The sequence below is a fragment of the Sus scrofa genome, chromosome 13 (genome assembly GCF_000003025.6).
Source record: "Sus scrofa isolate TJ Tabasco breed Duroc chromosome 13, Sscrofa11.1, whole genome shotgun sequence".
In the NCBI taxonomy this organism is placed as follows: Eukaryota; Metazoa; Chordata; class Mammalia; order Artiodactyla; family Suidae; genus Sus; species Sus scrofa.
The window spans coordinates 197984733-198004817 of record NC_010455.5 but is presented as its reverse complement, the minus strand read 5'-3'; the positions used below and the strand labels follow the sequence as shown (position 1 = coordinate 198004817).

The 20085-nt window shown below is 49.1% G+C and overlaps 1 protein-coding gene across 22 annotated transcripts; it reads right to left on the bottom strand.

Moving 5' to 3' along the window:
• Positions 6529-19550, bottom strand: SMIM11A (small integral membrane protein 11A). Of its 22 annotated transcripts, none has more exons than XR_002338043.1 (6): positions 19271-19404; positions 17011-17083; positions 16242-16284; positions 15268-15373; positions 9845-10023; positions 6529-6708 (listed from the first exon to the last, which is right to left on the bottom strand). XR_002338043.1 is itself a non-coding variant. In XM_003132758.4 (4 exons), the coding sequence occupies exons 2-3, from the start codon at positions 15277-15279 to the stop codon at positions 9859-9861; spliced, it is 177 nt and encodes a 58-aa protein (XP_003132806.1). In that variant the 5' UTR covers positions 15280-15370; positions 19411-19550; the 3' UTR covers positions 6529-6708; positions 9845-9858. The 22 variants fall into 22 exon arrangements, 5 of the variants coding, with proteins under 5 accessions (XP_003132806.1, XP_005657209.1, XP_005657210.1 ...); XR_002338045.1 differs by having other exon boundaries at positions 17011-17048; XR_002338047.1 differs by lacking the exon at positions 19271-19404 and adding an exon at positions 19190-19210 and having other exon boundaries at positions 17011-17066.

The window sequence follows — 20085 nt, the reverse complement described above, 5'->3', positions numbered from 1 at the left end:
ATCCCCGCTTCCTCCCCATGGACCAGGGTGCTGCCCAGGAGGTCGGGCATTGGAAAATGGCACTGCCCTGGAACAAGCTCAGAGGCAAATTGGCAAATGGAGCCAGGTGCCCACTGGCTCTGGCCTCGACCACTCAAGGAAGATCAAGCCTCAACTGAGCTGATGGAGCTGCCCCTGGCCAATCGGGGGACTGAGTTCCCCCCCACCCCCGCCCCTAGGCCATACACACTCCTACCTCTAGTGACCATTTTACATGTACAGGACAATTTTACACACTCGACCTCATTCAGTTTATTTATTTATTTGTTTTTGTCTTTTAAGAGCTGCATCTGCAGCATGTGGAAGTTCCCAGGCTAGGGGTGGAATCAGAGCTGCAGCTGCTGGCCTACACCACAGCCACAGCAATTCCAGATTCAAACCACGTCTGTGACCTGCACTACAGCTCAGGGCAATGCTCGATCCTTAACCCATTGAGCGAGGCCAGGGATCGAACCCAAGTCCTCATGGATACTAGTTGGGTTCATTACGGCTGAGCCACAGCAGGAACTCCCCTCATTCAGTTTCGATAACCACCTGTACGTAGGCAGGGCAGGAATTCTTAAGCTCATTTTACAAAAGAAGACAAGGCCAGATGGTGACAGACTCACCTAGAGGCATGTCCACCTGTAGTGACAGGAGGGTCAGGACTAGACCATATCTTTCTACCTCACACCCCTTTCTGGCTGGTTCTATGGGTCAGTTAGGATTAGGTCAGGCTATGGGTAGTGGGGACCTAACCCCAGAGGTTTAAACAAAATAGATGGCACCCTCCACATCTCCCTCCAAAACAAGTGCTGAGGTGGCAGTTCAGGGTTAATACCCATGATCATGAACTTGGGTCTTATCTTTTTACTCTACTGTCCTAGACTTGGTTCCATCCTCAAAGTCACCTCATTGATCAAAATGGCTGCTGAGAGAGCCATTGCATTAACATTCCAGGCAGTCAAGAAGGAAAAAAGGAGGAAAAGGGGATTGATAGGTGCCCAGGAGGCTGTTCACCTAGGAGATCTGCTGTTGATAAGGGTACAGCTGGCACAAGATCTACATCCTCTCTAGAATGTGGAGGCTCATAACTGGGCAGGAAAAAATAATGGCCTGCGGGGGAAAAAACTGCCTGCATAGACTAAACTCCTACAAGGATTAACTGCCCTCTGTCATGGGACCCGACCCCCTACCCCTTCTTTGCCTTTCCCCGCCTCCTTCTTTATTGTTCCTGCCACACGTTCCCGCCATGATCTCCAGCCACAGATCCTTTATAAGCCTAGCATCTCCTCACAGTCACCACTGGCACCATCGTGAGCTCAGCCCATCCCCTCTGATGCCTTCATCAATTTCTCTTGCTTTGCCAACTTGCCTTTATGCATTCCTCCCTTGGCAAAGCTAACAGGGGTCATCCCTTCCCTTTTAAGGGATATTCCAGGAAGTCTCAATACTTCCACTTAAATCTCATGGGCCAGACTCAGTGGCAAGGGAATCTGGGAAAGGTAGTCTTTTATTTTGGGTGGCGATGTGGCGAGTGGAAAATCCCTACTCCCCTTCCTTTTGGGGCTACTACTCATTGATTCACCAAACATTCGAGTACCTTCTGTGTGCCTGGAATGTATGTCTGGAACAGGGGCCCAGAGAAATTAAGCTCAGGCTCTTGAGGTGGTCAGGCTGGTGATCGGAGAACCTCTCAGTCAGTGAGATGTTGGACATGGGGGGAGTGAGGGCTTGGAGTCCAGGGCCTGGTGCCAGGAGACGTGGGCAGAGTGGCAGGAAGACGTGAAACTGGAGCTGAGGCTGCCAGTGTCTCTGTCCCTACTTTGAGGAGCACAGTACACAGCAAATTTGGGAGGACTTCTTTTACAATTCTCAAATAATCAGCTCTCTGTGTTTTCAGGTGAAATCCCTCCAAATTTAATTCAATGGGGCTAATCGAGAATCTTAGAAAAATACAATCAATACATTTGAGTGTCCAAAACATCTGGAAGCATAAGAAAGATACTGAGCCATGGAGCTCCCGTTGTGGCTTAGTGGGTTAAGAACTCAACTGGTATTCATGAGGATGCGGGTTCCATTCCTGGCCTTGCTCAGTGGCTTAAGGATCTAGTGTTGGCATGAGCTGCGGTGTAGGTTGCAGATGCAGCTCAGGTCTGGCATTGCTGTGGCTGTGCTGTAAGCCGGCAGCTGCAGCTCTGATTTGACTCCTAGCCTGGGAACTTCCATATGCTGCAGATGCAGCCCTAAAAAAAAAAAGAAAAATATTGAGCCAATTATTTGAAAACTAACGAGTAATTTGTAACTAACATATTACTCAGGCATAGATTTGTTTCCTGTCTTTGCAGGACACCCCCCTCAGCACACACACACACACACACACACACACACACACACACACACGCTCAAGCTCAAAATAAGAATGCATTGTTTCTGCTTCCTCACACCCTCTCCAGCCCCACAACCTGGCCTCTGTCCTCACTGTTTGTCTTAAAGACTGGATGACCCACAACTTCAAAGAACAAGCATACGTGCCCTCCCTGTCCTTGCACACGAGTGAAGAGTACAGATCCAGAGCTGAAGTTCAATATTCACAACCTGTCCCTGCCTCTCGCCAGCTGGGGGACCTTGGACAGAGAGATTAAGCTCTCTGTGCCTAGGCTTCCTTATCTGTGAGAAGGGGATCGTGCCAACTGTGGGAGGTAATAGTTGAAAAGCGGGAGGAAGAGAAAGTGCTGAACAAGGATTCAAGGCTATATTCTCTCTCCTGCTCCTTATTCTACTGCCCGGACGCTCTTTCCCCGTGGGGTCTCCCGCTCATCTCTTTCTGCCCATCGTTTGAAGTTCAAAGAAGGTTCAGGGACCACCTCATCGGAATCCTCTGGGGGTGTTCAAATCACAGATTCCTGGTCTCTCTGGCACAGGTTCTGATGTGGCGGATCTGGAGTTCAGCCGCTGACATCTGTGGTTTGTTTTGTTGTTGTTTTTGCTTTTTAGGGCCATACCCATGGCATATGGAGGTTCCCAGGCGAGGGGTCGAATCAGAGCTATAGCTGCCAGCCTAAGCCACAGCCACTCCAGATCCCAGCCGCATCTGCGACCTACACCACAGCTCACAGCAATGCTGGATCTTAACCCAGTAAGCGAGGCCAGGGATCAAACCCTCAACCTCATGGTTCCTAGTCAGATTCGTTTCCACTGAGCCGCTATGGGAACTCCCCAATCTGTGTTTTAAATAGGCTCTCGTGCACGCTCATGTTTGAGAACTCAGCCTCAATCCTTTTTTCCCTCCAGACTCTCCATCACCCCCAGCTTCCTTCCAACTGGGACAAGACCTGAGCTGAAGAGCGGATCTCAGCCCACTTGGATGTCACCAAATCTGGTGAGACGGAGAACCGCGCATGCCCAGGCCGGGCTCCCACAAGCAGTTGGGAAGATGACGTCATCCAAGCCAAGGTGCTTCCCTGAGTGAGAATTTGGAGACAGGCTGGCCAGAGGTGACCCTTTTCATCCACCCTAGGTTTTTTGTTTGAAATATTCAGTTCCCGAAATACATTATGTAGTCTCTGCCTCCTTCAGTGTATAAATACAGTGTTGCCCTGTAATAATTAGAATCATTGTCATGAACAGAGGTCATAATGGGTGGTGTTCCTGTTTGGGCTTGGCGACCGCAGGGACGAGTTCTCAGGCCTGATCTGCAGCTCAAAGACCGTCTCTGTCGTTCTGAGGTATGTCTGCTACCTTTCTTCCTTTCTGCATCAGGTGTGTCGGAAGCTTGAAAACCAAAAGATGTGCTAGGAACACATCTGATAAGACTAAGTATGGTCTGTGTGAGAGAGCCAGGGGCTGTCCTGTACCAGGAGGACATAGATTCCCATTTATGCTCTTTTAAACATCTTTCAGCTGCCCAGACATGTCTTCTCAGGGATCCATTTTCAATTATGGTCCAGAGAGGTGCCGGGTAGGTGCAGTTAGATGGCGTCCTGGTGTGGGCTTGGCCCTCCATCCACCTCCATCCACCCACACATTCATTCATCCAACCAATTAAAATCAAACTACACATCTTTAACTTCATGTATATGATCAATAGTATCATTAACTCCGGGAGTTCCTGTCATGGCTCAGTGGTTAACGAACCCGACGTGTATCGATGAGGAATCAGGTTCGATCCCTGGCCTCACTCAGTGGGTTAAAGATCTGGCATTGCCGTAAGCTGTAGTGTAGGCCAGCAGCTACATCTCCGACTCTTCGGCCCCTAGCCTGAGAATCTTCAGTGCTGCTGGTATGGCCCTAAATAGACAAAAGACCTAAATAAATAAATATATTAGTATCAATAACTCCACCTAGTGATTAATCATCTCCCCCTGGTGGTAGAAGAGGGTATCAGAAAGGTTAACCTAAACCCCAAAACACTGTTTACGGAAAACCCACGGGCATGTACAGTGGCTCGTCCAATCCTTACATTGTCAGCTACTAAATTTTCCACGATGGCCAGATGTTCCACAAATTCCAAAACTGTGTTTTAAATCCCGAAGCCCCTTTGGAATGGATAAGCAATGACATCCTGCTGTACACAGCACTGGGAACTGTATCTAGTCACTTACGATGGACCATGGTAATGTGAGAAAAAGAAGGTATACATGTATGTGTGACTGGGTCACCTTGCTGTATAGTAGAAAATTGCCAAAACACTGTAAACCAGCTATAATGGAAAAAATAAAATCATTTTTAAAAATAAAGAAACAGGAGTTCCCGTAGTGGTACAGGGGAAACGAATCCGACTAGGAACCATGAGGTTGCAGGTTCGATCCCTGGACCTGCTCAGTGGGTTAAGGACCTGGCATTGCCGTGAGCTGTGGTGTAGTTCACAGATGTGGCTCGGATCTGGCGTTGCTGTGGCTCTGGTGTAGGCCAGCAGCAATAGCTCCAAATGGACCCCTAGCCTGGGAACCTCCATATGCTTCGGGTGCGGCCCTAAAAAGACAAAAATAAATAAATAAATAAATACCGAAGCCTAGAAAAATACCTGTGTTTAAAATAAACCTGAACATCTAAGCAGGCATAGATTCTCCATGAAAAGCCAAGACCAGCCACCCCCATCCCCTGACCTTGGACTCAGAGGCATCTGGGTGAGGCATGTGGGAAGAGAGGGCACCCAGGGTGCTAAGTATGGTGCCAGGTATGCTGGGAGGGGTCCTGCAGAGAGGTGAGGAAGCAGAGGCCGAGATCCCAGGGCAGGAGCCTAGAGCAGCATGGCTGAGTCACCTGGCAGGCTGCAGAGGGCACCCTGACAAAGGCAAAAGGAAAGGCCCTGGCCCAGGGTCAGTTCTGGACCCCACCTGAGGTCAGGGAAGCCTGGGGGCCAGGCTGCAGAAATCCCAGGGCATCACACCTCTGTTTGGGGCATCGGTTCATGCTGCAGGAAACCCAGGCCACACCGAGGCTCCCCAGCAAAGGCCAGAGCAGCATCCTACAGGGGGACTGAGGTGCAAGCAGAAGAGAAAGACCCTTTCTGACTATTTTGGGGATTTGGAACTTGTAGGGTCAGAGTCTCCCATACTTAAAACTTGGATTCTATGTAAATTGTTTTCTAAATTGTGATTAGGAACATCCAGCAATCAAAGTAAAATTGAAGACAGATATAATTCCATTCCACGTGGAGTTTAAAATTCCATGTCCCATCAATCTGGGCAGGGAGAGGGGTATTCACTAACATGCATTCATGCAAATTTGCCTTGTGGCTGCCAGCAATGAAGCCAAACATTCCACCATGTTTATGACACTGGTTACTGCTTCATTTCCCATCCACTCTGGTGTCTTGAGAAAAGCGAAAAAAACATGAACCTTTTAATTAATAGACACCTCACTCAGGTGCTGAGTGGAAACACCTATCAACCCCACTTCTCTCAAATCTGAAAGTCTCCTCCGGAGGTCCCACCTTTCACCTCTTAGGAGCAAATCCCAATAAGCAAACTGGGGCACGGGGAGGAAGGCACCCCTGGGCTCCTCCTACTCCTTCACAACAGGACTCAGTGGAGCAAGTTCCTCCCGGACTGGGTGCCATCATGGCAGGTGGGTCTCATCCTGTACTCCTCTCTGGACCCCGACAGGCTGGCAGAGGCACGATGCTGCTGGAGGGGCAAACAGCCTCCCTCCACCCCAGCGATGGAAACACAAGGCACGACCACAGTGCTTACAGGAGGGGAAAAGAAGAGTGCATGCGATAGGACAGCAGGTGAGAGGGGTGGAGGGGTGGGTGGGGGCGGGCAGGCCAATGCCGCATCGGTGGCCCAGTCCTCTGTGGAGGTGCACCTGTGATCTGGTGCCCAGAGCCAGGAAACGCTGGAGACGCAAAACTCCCTCTTCTCACCACATAGGGGTGGGGGAGAGGGGGGAGGGGGAGGAGGGCGGGGCCAGGAGCGAGGAGGAGGTGGGAGGAGCTTACATGAGCAAACGCACACCCATACCCACACCCACACACACTGGCTTATTCCAAAGAACAGAGACATCCTTTTTACAAAGACATTTTATTTAAGTAAATAAAATACCGGTTCTTTTAAAAGCATATAAAAATTCCCATCATTTTAAGTTAGGCTACAGGTTGGGAGTTCATCTTCTGACACATAATTCAGGAATTAAGGCTTTCTTCTCAGCTGGAGTCCACTCAAGCTGACATTTAAATTACACAATCTAGAAGGGAAGACCAAAGGGGTAAGTGTGACATGTCTGACAGAATAATTGTGAATGTTTTACCTGCTCAGCATTAACCTTTCTGTTCAGCCTAAGTGACTTCACCAACGGTAACCACTGAGGCTTATCTATTAATGAATGTATTTTTAGCATCACTATTTCTTTCATCTAAAGTCCTTTTGTTTAAAAGGGGGCTCAGGGCCAAGCTCTAATAAGCTGCCAGCCCAGGCAGGTCTGTTCCAGGCTCAGCAGTGTAAGCCACCCATCCCTACACCTCACCGGCCTCTACTGAAGTTTGTGTGAGGTCAGAAGGGTTTAGATCCCACACCTAATCTTTTCTTCCTCTTCGGGGTTTAACACACAAAGTGATGACTCCGTGTGGAACAGAAATCCAATGAGCATTCCAATGGAAACTGCCTTCCCTCACCCTTTTTAATTTCAAGGTGCTCTCTAGCGCCCATTCCCCGCCCCTTTTGGGGGGCCACGCCCACTGCACTGGAAATTCCACGCCAGGGCTGAAACCTGCACCGCTGAAGCTACCAGAGCCACAGCAGTGACAATGCCAGATCCTTAAGCCACCAGGGAACTTGTCTTGTGCCTACTCCTGCGTTTTAGTCAATAAAACATTTTTTTTTTTTTTTTTAAAGGCAAGGTTTCATGACAGTAAGTTATTTTGCGGGGCGAAGCACAGAGCTCACTGAGGACCCCTGAGCAGTGCGTGATGAGAGGAGGGTCCCCACCTGGGGTGAGGACCAGGGCTTCCTGCAGCGCCCTTCCTCCATTCTGACCCGGTGCAGCCAGGGCGAGACCCTGTGATGGAATGTGCCACCGGGATTCAAGTCCAGTTCTGCTCTTCACCAGGGACAGGGTGGGCTGCTTTCTCAGTATGAATGGACCACACAGGGCTGTCAGGAGTGGTCAGTCACATCGCTGGATACGAAATGCCCAGAACGATCATTCAATACACACTGCGATTATTACCAATAAACACGCTTTTTAGCTTCCACAAGTCTAGGAGTACTGTTAAGGGAATTCAGCTCTACAGAAGCCTGTCTCAGGGTGGACAGGGGTTTTGAAAGTCACCAAACCAGTGGCTCCTACAGGGACCTGTTGCTGAGAAGACTACGTAAGAATCACCCACTAGGTTTTCAAAAGAAGAGAGGCCCAGATACAACCACAGATATAGGTAGAACTTCTCTGAAGCTGGAGCCTGGGAATCTGAGGATTTTGTTTTGTTTTGTTGTTCGGTATTTTTTGGGCCGCAAACAGAGCACATGGAGGTTCCCAGGCTAGAGGTTGAATCGGAGCTATAGCTTCTGGCCTACACCACAGCCACAGCAATGCTGGATCCTAGCTGTGTCTGTGACCTACACCACAACTCACGACACCGGATCCTTAACCCACTGAGCAAGGCCAGGGATCAAACCTGTGACCTCATGGATGCTACTCAGATTCGTTTCTATTGAGTCTTGACAAGAACTCCTGGAAATCTAAATTCTTGACCATCATCCAAGTCTGAGACCTATGGATCTAAATTCCCTGGCACCATATTTGAAACTACTATTTTTTAAAATTTATTTATTGTTTTTTCTTTTCTTTTCCTTTTTTTTTTTTTTTTTTTTTTTAGGCCTGCACCCGCAGCATATGGAAATTCCCAGCTGAGGGGTCAAATCAGAGCCGCAGCTGCTGGCCTATGCCACAGCCACAGCAATGCGAGATCTTAGCCAAGTCTGCAACCTACACCGCAGCTCATGACAATGCCAGATCCTTAACCCGCTGAGCAAGGCCAGGGATCGAACCTGCATCCTCATGGATAGTAGTTGGATTCATTTCCGATGAGCCACAACAGGTATTCCCTGAACCCTTTATTTTTAGAGAAAAGCAGAGAGCTCAAGGTGCTCAGTGATGAAACTGGATGGCACACCAGAGATCAGGAAGCTGCTAACTGTCACATGTTCAGTTTAATAACTTCCTGGTGCCCAAACGCAACCAAGACATTCTGGGCACAGGCATGGGGCTACAATAATGAGGGAGACCCTGGACCTAGTGAGGTGGTCACTGGGAAGGCTCTCTAGGCCCGGGGTGGGGGGGAGGGCGAGAGGGGAGGGGGGCTAGCAAGCCAAGGCCAAGGGGCATGAAAGTCTATTGTGGTCAAAGAATGGCCTGCAGGAGCGTAAGGAGAAGCAGCAGCGGGGCCGAATGTGACCTGGGCGAAGTGCACGATGGGAAGGGATTGACATGCCATGGCCAGGAGATGGCCTTTATCCTGATGTCAGCAGGGCTTTCTCTTTTTTCTCTTTTTTTGGCCTTGGCACACAGAGGCTTGATGTGGGATGTGGGCTCTCAGTTCCCAGACCAAGGACTGAAGGCTGCCCACAGCAGTGAAAGCACCAAATCCCAACCATGAGACCTCCAGGGAACTCCCAGTTAGCAGGGTTTCTTAATCTTTGTTGCTGTTGTTGTTGCCTTTTTAGGGCCAAACCCTCGGCATATGGAGATTCCCAGGCTAGGGGTCGTATCAGAGCTATTACTGCCAGCCTACATCACAGCCACAGCAACACAGGATCCGAGTCGTGTCTGCAACCTGCACCACAGCTCATGGCAACACTGGATCCTTAACCCACTGAGCGAGGCCAGGGATGGAGCCCACAACCTCATAGATACTAGCCGTGTTCGTTAACCACTGAGCCACGACAGGAACTCTGGGTTTCTTAATCTTACGTAGAGGCAGGGGTCTTAATGACCTGTGACCCCACTTCCTCCCCATCTCTGTCCGCCAGTTCATGTGCCATGTGTGTACTTCTCCAGGAAGAAGGCCCACAACTTGCGGGACATTCTCGAGTCCTGTGACCCAGTTCCTGTTAAGCCCCACTGCTCCTGACGAGGCAGAGCCACCGCAGGCTCAGCAAAGGTGTAGACTAATCTCACGGGCCCCGGGGCTCCCCATCTGACAGGCTGTGCACACCTCGCCTTCTGCGGAGCTGTTCTACCTCTGATGACAGGTGGCCCACCCGCCTGCACGCGGCCTTCAGACCCACCCGACGGATCTGGAGGCCTGTGAACTAGCGCGCCCGCTGCGGGGCCGCCCTCCTTGCCCCCTGTGGATGTGGAGTTCTTATCTGCGCAGCCTCAGTACCTTTTCCTCTCCCGTTAGTTATCCTTCTTCTCGGCCTGCTTCCTCCTTTCAGCTTCCAGTTTTTGCTGTTTTGCTTCCAATCTTTTCCTTTGGTATATCTTGACTCCGGCAAATGCCAGGCAGAGAATTAATGTTTTCGCTGCCAGGATATACAGGAGCAGGGGCATGTGTTCAAGAGCCTGGAAACAGAAAGAAACTATTCTAAATGATCTCTAATTGATAAGGAATGTTTTGCTTGTGCTCCTTCACTCAACAAACATTTCCTGGGCACGGATGATTATGCGCTGGGCCCGGGGCTGGGTGCTGGGGCTTCGCTGGTATGGGACAGGCAGGTGCCTGTCCCCGTGTTGCCGACAGTCTAGTTTCAGCTGTGCCCTTCTTCACTCCCTGGCTGCTGGCTTAGCAGAGAGGACCACCAGTGGACTGCAGATGTGGTGACTGCTCTGTCACAGCCTGACCGTGCGCTCTGCCCGTCACCCAGGCCCTCTGCATCTGAGGCAGTGGCGCCATCCAGCGTGAGGAGCTGGGCCCAGGGGGGTGGTCACAGCCCCTCCCTGTCACTGAAAGACCACACAACCTGGGTCAGTCGCTCGGCTTTCCTGAGCTTCACCTTCGAAGGGAGACCGGGCTACATCTTCTTTCTGAATTCTCCATCTCTCACAGGATGCTATGGTTTTCTCTTGGCTCCAGCTACTCCTCAGCACTGGTAGTTGAAGGTAAAAATCAATAACAAATAAAATACTACAGCTCCGATTAGACCCCTAGCTTGGGAACCTCCACATGCGCAGATGAGGCCCTAGAAAAGACAAAAAGCCAAAAAAAAATATATATATATATATAAATAGAAAATAAATACAGTAAAACTTACATAAATATCATTAAAACTTAGAGACGTATTCACTGTTCCTATAATTTCCTGTTGGAGGGAAGTTTTAACCCATTGGCTAGAAGGAAGTCTAGGGAATAATTAGGGGTTGGAATTATTCTTCGCAGGCTTTATCATGAAATTCTATGCATCACAAGAGTATCTCAAGTAAAATACTAGTTTTGTAAACATGACTGGTATGACCTGAATAAGTCAATTTTTAATCACACAAGAGCTTTTTGTATGATTAAAAATTCCTTCCTGGGGGAGTTCCTGTTGTGGCTCAGTGGTAACAAATCTGACTAGTATTCATGAGGATGTAGGTTCGATCCCTGGCCTTGCTCAGTGGCTTAAGGATCTGGTGTTGCTGTGAGCTGTGGTGCAGGTCGCAGACACAGCTCAGATCTGGCATTGCTGTGGCTGGGGTATAGGCTGGGAGCTGCAGTTCTGATTCAACCCCTAGCCTGGGAACTTCCATATGCTGCAGGTGCGGCCCTAAAAACCAAAAAAAAAAAAAAAAAAAAATTCCTTCCTTCCTAAATCAAGTGAAAAGGTATGCCTTTGTTGACGGATCATTCTTCTAGGGATCTAGGTAGGATGTATTCCAATGAAATCATTAGGTTAAATGCCACACACCACTTGTATGTGCAGCACCAGTATAATGAGATTCTGCTATGAAGACTACATCTGTGCCTTCCTCTGAAGGTTTAACTAGAGCTGATCTGAAACCAGTTAGTGAGAACTTGAGCTGACAACAACACAGAGCTCACAGAGGTGGAGAGCTAGAAAGAACTTTAAGATGACCCGGCGCCCCACCTTGTTTTTTGCAAACGAGGAAAGTGAGGTTCGCTGAGGCTGAGAGGCCTGTGCCGGTCCCACATTCACAAGGAGGCTAGAGTTGGAACAGAGCATTCCAAGCCCTATGCCAGCTGTCTTTCCACTGAGTCCTGCATGCCAGTGAAATGAAATCAAAAGAAAGTGATGTCCCAGGAACACTCGGAATAACTAGGTAATAGTTTTCAACCACAAAATCATTTTAACGGTAAAGAATAAGCACAACATCAGCCACAGTCTAAAAGACTAGAAAGTTACCAAAGTGAAACCTTTTATCCTGACAAATGCAAGCAGCTTAGAATTCTGATTTGGTGTCCAGGTCCTTCCTCCCTCAGACCTATAGCTATTCTCACCAACATCTCCCCCAACAATCTTGTAATTCATCTACCCTCCTGAAAGTTCACTTTTGTTTTGTTTTTTGTTTTGCTTTTTAGGGCCCCACCCAAGGCATATGGAGGTTCCCAGGCTAGGAGGTGAACTGGAGCTGCAGCTGTTGGTCACAGTCACAGCAACACCAGATACGAGCCACATTTGCGACCTACACCGCAGCTCACGCAACTCCGGATCCCCAGCCCACTGAGGCCAGGGATCGACCCCAAGTCCTCATGGATAGTGGCTGGGTTCCTTTCCGCTGCGCCACAATGGGAACTCCAAAAGATCACATTTTAGAGATGAGCCTTGGCTCTATGTTTATAAGCCAACTAAGAAAGAACATTAAATTTTACCTCCTTAAAAGGCAAAAATCACCAGTTTGGAGATGAAACTTCCTTTTACGACCACTCGGTCTTTCCAGTGAAACTGACTGACAGTGTTACGCCCAGGCCTCTTAATCTCTGAGGATGAGCCTCGGGAGTCCTATACAATCGAGCCGCTATCACAGCCTACGGTTCCTGTGATCTAAACAAATCCAAACTTAGCAGCAGCCACTTCAGGAGTGTACAGCACAACCCACTGAAATGGAAACATCAACAGATGGACCCAGGTAAGCAGTTTCAGTATTTACTTACTGTCTAAAGGTTGTGGAGGGGAGGCAGATGTTTCGGGACTGAGAGGGGACAGAGCCTTAGCAGTGGAGGTCAAGGACACCACAAGGGCTACAGCAAAGGGTTTCGGGGCCCCTGTTCCTGCATCTCTCTTGGGTAGTTTTGCTCAATCTTCAGTTGTGTTCAATCTCTTCCTTTGATTTCCTTTTAACAAATCTCTCAGACTAACTCCCAAAACATACAAAAATTCAAGGGGATCAATGAATAAAACACTGTTGGGGTGGACTATATCCATACCAGTTAAACAAACAAACAAAACAATAGGAAACTCCTGTTGTGGCTCAGTGGTAACGAGCCCAACTAGGATCCAAGAGGACGCAGGTTCGATCCCCGGCCTCGCTCAGTGTGTTAAGGACCGGCATTGCCTTGAGCTGTGGTGTAGGTGGCAGATACGGCTGGGATCACGCACTGCTGTGGCTGTGGCTCTGGTGTAGGCTGGCAGCAACAGCTCTGATTAGACCCCTAGCCTGGGAACCTCCATATACCACAGATGCATCTCTAAAAAAAGCAAAAAACAGAACCCCCTGTGTGATGAGAATGAGTGACTTAAAACACACTCTGTTGCTGACACCCTGATGCACGGGTAGTGCTGACTGGGGCTGACTGAGCCAGAAACGGAAGTCAGGCTGCACCGGGCGCACCTTCAACCTCCTAGGGTCACTGCGGTCAGGACATAAGGAGAGACCATTCTTTTCTAACGACTGGGAACTACCCCCCAACTTCCTTTTTAAAAAATGAAGCTGCTTCCTGTAGCCCGGGGCTGTGCATCTGCCTGAGGTTGGGAAGGTCTGGGCAGTTCTGTCCCCGACCCAGGAACAAGTAGGGTTGGTAACAAGTACGGCTGGGCTTCGTGGTCAAGTGGATTGAGGTCAGTCTACAATGAAAAAGAAAACTTCCGCTTAATGCCTCACAGGTACACCCACCAGCGTTGCCTGGGGACCCCTTAACCCCAGGGCTATGCGATCAGAAACTCTGGGGGTGGGGCCACAATCCGTATTGTAACTAGTCCTCCAGAAGGTTCTGAGACGCCCCCGCAGTGAGAGCCACAGGCTCACAGTGCAGGCACACACTCTGACCCCTGCTGATGTAGCCTCTGGCACCAGCTCCGCCTGTCACCACCACCGACTCCAGGGTCTGTCGAGGTTAACAGCCTTTCCCTACATCTCACCCCACACTGCCCTCTGCTCCCAATCTCCCACCCCGGCTGCCTCATATTTCCTCCCCCACATTTCTACTGGCAGCTCGGGAACCCCAACCTCGCTAAACAAACACTCCGACGTCTCCAGCCCCTTCACGAATCCTCACTCTGCCTCCTGAGCCTCGACGAGGTCCTTCCTGGAAAACAGTCCCCAGAGGCCTCACGCATGGCCCCCCCATGCCCCACAGCGCTGGGGAGGAGGGATGTGTACTGTCCTGACTCCTGATCCTGCTTCCAGAACTTTCCACTTCTCCTTGCAATAACGAGCCAGTGGCTGTTCTGAACAAGGAAATGCTTATAACAATTAAAATATATATTATATATGGGAGTTCTGTTGTGGCTTAGCACGTTAAGAACCTGACTAGTATCCGTGAGGATGGAGGTTCGATCCCTGGCCCTGCTCAGTGGGTTAAAGGTTCTGGTGTTGCCGTGAGCTTCGGTGTAGGCTGCAAATGTGGCTTGGATCTGGCGTTGCTGTGACTGTGGTGTAGGCCAGTCAGCTGCAGCTCAGATTCAACCCCTAGCCTGGGAACTTCCATATGCTGCAGGTATGGCCCCCAAAAAAGAAAGAAAAAGAATGAGATCCTAAGTTTGAAAGTACACACATTACAGTTATGTATGGGGAAAAAATACAGGAAGCAAATACACCACAACTTAAAAGCAGCCATCTCTGGATAGCGAGATGATACATGATTTTGACTTGATTTCATGCTTTTCAAAGCATCTATTTTTGTGACTGTTGTCTAGGCAACCTCCACCCCACCCCACCCCACCTACTTCAGGGGTGTAACCTGATCTCCCCTTTCCATCTGCGAGGCCTGCTGACTGTGGCCCAGAGCCCTGTAACACTCGTGGCTAACAGGGAACTCTTTGGATGCCCTTGAACTTCTGCTCCCACCAGCTGCACCCAATGTTTTAGAGGGGATAGTTGTGTTTATTCCGCAGGCAGCTTATTTAAGCAGCACTTGATGTTATGCTAGACCATTTACTTAAACATGATACTCGTGGAATATGACTATGTAGAGGAAAGACTGTTTCCAGGAAAACTAAGGTGAATGCTTTGAAAGACTCAATTGGAATTGGGAAAAATAATAATACTGTTGGCCACACAAATGTAAAAGATTAGGGAAGAAGAGCATACAAATCTGGGAAGATTTTGTAGGTAGACTGCTTCCTAAGATCTTATTTATCCACACTAAAGAAACCACACCGTGAAATCACAGGTGAACCTTCCAAGCCACCCGTTTTACGAAGAAAGAAAAGCCTCTCAGAAAAGCCTGGTCTTCCTCCAAAAGTCCGGTGGATAAATGTACATTTATATTTTAACTTAGAGTAAAATACTAAATGTTATTGCGGTTCCTGCTTTAATCCACTCCCCCTACCTTTATCCCTTCTTAATCAACCTATCTCTACAGAACCATTATTTTGAATTTTTACAATCAGGAGAAAGCACCCAAACCATTATGTTTAAAGTTAGTCTCACCTTCCAATTCATGTTGGATCAACTAGGAGTTCACTCCTGGTCAGTGCAGGCCACTCAGACAGGCATAGGAAGAGAGCCAGCTGGAGGGCCAGGTCTCACTGTCCTGCTGGGGAAGAGACGAAACAGGTCCACTGGGGTTTTCTAGAACAGACCGTCTTCAGAAGGCTTCTCTTTGATGGTGAGAGAGGGGGCACATGAGCAAAGACAGCAAGCTCTGCAGAGAGGAGGGTTAAGTATCCCCAACAAGGTGCCCCAGAGCCTGGTGGAACAGAAGGCCTGGGTGAGGCAGAGACAGTACCAAGCTCTCCCCAGCTGCCCTTCCCCAGGGAGGGGAGCACAGCCCCTGAGAAGGTGGCAGCACTGCTCCTAAGGGGACACGTGCTCCCATTCCATTCATCTGTGACGTAAGAGCCCAGGTCCAAAATCTGTTCCTCCACCCACCTCCTGCCCTGAGCAAAAGCTGGCTTATGGAGGAGTGCCATTTTATTTCTCAGGTCTTCTGAGTATTAATTAAGCTACTCCTGGTTTTTGAAAATATCTGGAGGGAAAAGATGCAGGCACCCCAATGTTCACTGCAGCACTGTTTACAACAGCCAAGACACAGAAGCAACCTAAATGTCCGTCGACAGAGGAATGGATAAAGAACAGGTGGCGTATATATACACTGGAATATTACTCAGCCATAAAAAAGAATGAAATGCCATTTGCAGCAACATGGATGGACTCAGAAATTATCATACGAAGTGGACTAAGTCAGAGAGAGAAAGACAAATATCATAGGAGCCCAATAATATGCGGAATCTAATAAAGAATGAAAGAGGGGAACTCATTAACAAAATAGAATCAGACGCAAAGATTCTGAAACCAAACTTAGGGTCACCAAAGGGAAATGTAATGGGGAGGGAGAAAATGGGAAGTTGGGGTTGACACATACACACTACTACATATGGAATGGATGAGTGACAAGGACCTACTGTATACAGCACCGGGAGAGCTAGTCAATGCTCTGTAGTGGCCCTAAATGGCAAAAGAATTTGAAAAGGAATTGTTAGGTGTATATATATGACTGATTCACGTTGCTGCACCCCTGAAGCTAACACAACCTTGTAAATCAACTATCCTCCCAATAAAATTTAATTAGAAAATATCTAGGGAAGGGAATAAATGATAGGACAAAAAAATTGTCCTAAGAAAGCCATTCATATTAGATTTCCCCCTACAACATGAGGGAGACCCTAGGGGAAGGTGAGGCAGGAAGTGATGAGGCAGGGACATGGCCAGAGCGCAGGATTTGCTCCGAGGCCCAGTGTGTCACTATTTTTAGAATATGACACATGTCCCAAAAGTCAGGAGACTTGAGCTCTGCAGGAAGAACCCACCCACTCTGGTTAAGCAACATCCCTCCTGGGGCCTCAGTCCCGTCTGGTGTCAACTACATGGGCTCTAGAGCCCCTGCTTTTTCTGCAATTTGGCAACTTAAAGCATAATAATCCCAGCTTCACTTTATGGTGCCCGGCCGTGCCACAGCACACTACTGCATTAACGCAGCTCGTCTCCACGGCAGCCCCAAAGAGGGGTAGTTTACTGTGTATACTTTGGAGACGAGGAAACAAAATTTACATGACATGTTCAGAGTCACACAGAAGGACTGGGATTCCAACCCACCCGGTCTGGCTCCAGTGTCTACGGCAAAGAGCTCTGCAGTAAGAAAACATGGGGATGCTTCTCCTTAAATGCACTTACAGTTAGAACGACGAAAAACATCAGAAAAATTCAGAGTCCTTTAGAATGGAGAGAAACTTTAGGAGAGACATTTCTTTTTTTAAAAAAAATAAATAAACTTTCACTTACAAAAGCATTAAATATAAAAAAAAGTTCAGACCTCATCTGCTCAAGGTCATAGTATCCTGAAAACAAGCTGGCAGTTGGCACAAGACAGCCCAGTTCTCCCCATGACTTTTCCAAAGTCAGATAAGCTAACGACAGGAATTTACACCACAAATCTGTTTAAACGCGATGACCATGACCGAAGGTGCTCATTACCTTTGTGCATAAATGGCCCATTTGTCTAAGTAGCAGCAGACTCTGACTTGCACTGGGCAACTCGGTTCCTAACAGCTTATAACCTGTTGCTGGAATTTTCACTCTGAATAATGTCTAATAATCTCGGGAATTAGCCATGTTGTAAATGTAAAGGTTTAAGGTCATATGAACTTTATTTTTACAACTCCTGCTTTTATTGAGTTGTGTACAAATATAAGTAGACAAGCTTGGCTGTTTTCCACATGTTTTCTGAGACCAAAGGACATACCTAGAGAATTGAAATAGGTATGGTAGCCACAAGGTCAAGGACCCCAAGTAGGTCCAAAAAGCTTAGAGGAGGAAATCAAAAGATCACCCGTGGTGATCTGTTTACCAGTGATGTGACCTTGGACGAGTCACCTGGCCTCTCTAAGCCTCAGCTGCCCTGTCTGTCAATTCTCCTTCAGAGACTGCAAACACTAAGCAATGTGTTCAGCATATGGAAAGCACTAAACAAATACCAACGATAACTGTTATGATAAATATCTCTTTCCACTAATGGACATGTCAAGCTGATAAAAAGTGGTATCAGTCAAAATGCAGACAGCAGGATATGGTATAAAGAACCAGCACTGGATAACCAGGAGAACTGGCGATCTGGGCTCAATTCTTGGTGGCACCAATGGCAGGGCACGTGAGTGACCTGGCACAGGTCATTAGCCTCTTTAACCTAAAGTGTTATCTCAAAAATCAGAAGCCAAAGAACAGTGCTGAAACTCGGCAATGCCTAAGTCACCACCCTCTTTGATATCACAGAATCTAACTAAAAATATACTGGCAGCTCACTCAACTTCATATCTAGGGTGATAAAATTCAGTCTCTTTAGAAAAAAAAAAATTAGGGTCAATGTGCAAAGGAGTGGAAGACTTAGGCTGAGGGTGAAAGAGGAGAGGGCAAATCAGTCAAACTCATTCCCACTCACTGGCTCCAAATTACAACTCTTTCCCACCTCCCCTAAATTACATGCTCCAACTCAGCCATTTCTGTAGCACCCTGCAGGACTTCAGCAAATAAGAACAACTGAGAAAGCTAAAAATATCAACAGGCTATTTGCTCTGCTGCCATATGTACACCTGACCCAACACCAGAACCAGGAGGCAGCTGGTATCTGAGGGCTGAACTACAAACTGACAGCCACAATTTTGAGAGGCCTAAAATCTATGAAGCGCTGGAAGTTTTAAACTTCCCTTTTAACAATGGCTCAGAGTTTTATTTCCTCTCCTGCAAAAACGTCCTGAGTTCTCCTTTGCCAGATTTCTCCTAAAAAATAGAAAAGCTACTGGCTTATTTTCATTAAGCCAATTAAAGCACTATGGACAATGTATGGTCCACAATTTTCTTCTTGGCACACCTAACAAACCCCAAGGGTCGGTCTGTCTCTTGGAGTCTCATTCCAGCCACTAAGTATGTGTCCCTAGTTTGAACTTTCCGGAGCTGTTCTCATTCCCAGTCTCTACCCTTTTCACCCCAACCCTTCACCCAATCTTTTGAAAGAGCGGTAGGTGTGGGAAGGAAGGGGTTCAAGATGAACCTAGGATATCACCTGGTTGGCCTCTAAGGCCCAAGCCCGGATCAGCCCGGGGTTCCCAGGGCGAGGGGCTGGGCCTCAACTTCTCCGTAACCGTAACAGTAATCCGAGGGCCGGGCCAGGGTCCTCTCCATCCCCGACTCTTGGGGAGCAAGGCCTGTACCGCTCACACCCGAGAATGAGGGCCAAAGGCAAGCACTGCCCCCCACCCCGCCCCCTCCGCCCCGCCATTCTAACAGAACAGGGCGTCCAGAGCATTCGCTCGCCTCCTAATCTCTCCGGCCTGCGTGACAGCCTCAACACTCCACCCACCGCGCGGGATCCGCGGCGCCGGGGCAACCCAGCCAGACAGGGGCAATCCGCGGGCGGGGGGCGGGAGGTGGCAGCAGTCACCTTCGCCGTGCCCGGGGGCCCGGCGGTGAGCGTCTAGAGAGAAAGTGCGATCGCAGGGCCGGCCGCCAAACTCCCCAGCGCCCCCAAGAGCTGCCGGGCCTCAGCTCAGGATTCCGTGGCCCAGGACACCACCCACTTACAGCTCCGGGCCGCGGAGGAACCAGCCGGCACACACGACAGCTACAACGCCGCGGGAAAACTACACGTCCCGAAATGCACCGCTCCGCGCGCCTGCGCAGTGGGCCAGGACCGCATCGCTGCGAGCGCCGCCTTGATGCGTGCGCCGCCTTGATGCGTGCGCCGCTTCACGCGCAATCGCGCTTGGGGCTGGCGCGGCTTTCTGGGGGCTGCGACGTGGGTCACGGAACGGGATTGGCCGGGCGAGTGAGGGTGGGCCAGGCGCTTTCCTCCAGGCCCTTGGCACATTCTCCTTTTGAAGTTACTGGAGTTGGAGGACGGCGGATGGAGGGCGGGGCTTTGTGGGGGCGGGGCTTTGTGGGGGGCGGGGCTTTGTGGGCCCCTCCCCCTCAGCTGTCTCGCTTTCTTTGGGTGATCCTTGCTGTGTGTGGCCGAGGGCACGTGGGTCCCCAGAAGTTTCCAAATTTAGCCTTCATCGTCTCTGTCAAAAATGCGTGCATTTTCCTTTGGAATAGTGGTGGGGTGCCCATACTAGGTCCCCAGATTCATTCAACAAGAGCTTAGTAAACGGAAGCAGTTACAACGCACTCAGACCCTTCTGTAAGGGAGGGTACAAACTGGACACTGAAATTCAAGGGTAGCAAGAGGAAAGTTCACAGAGTCCTTAGTCCATGCTC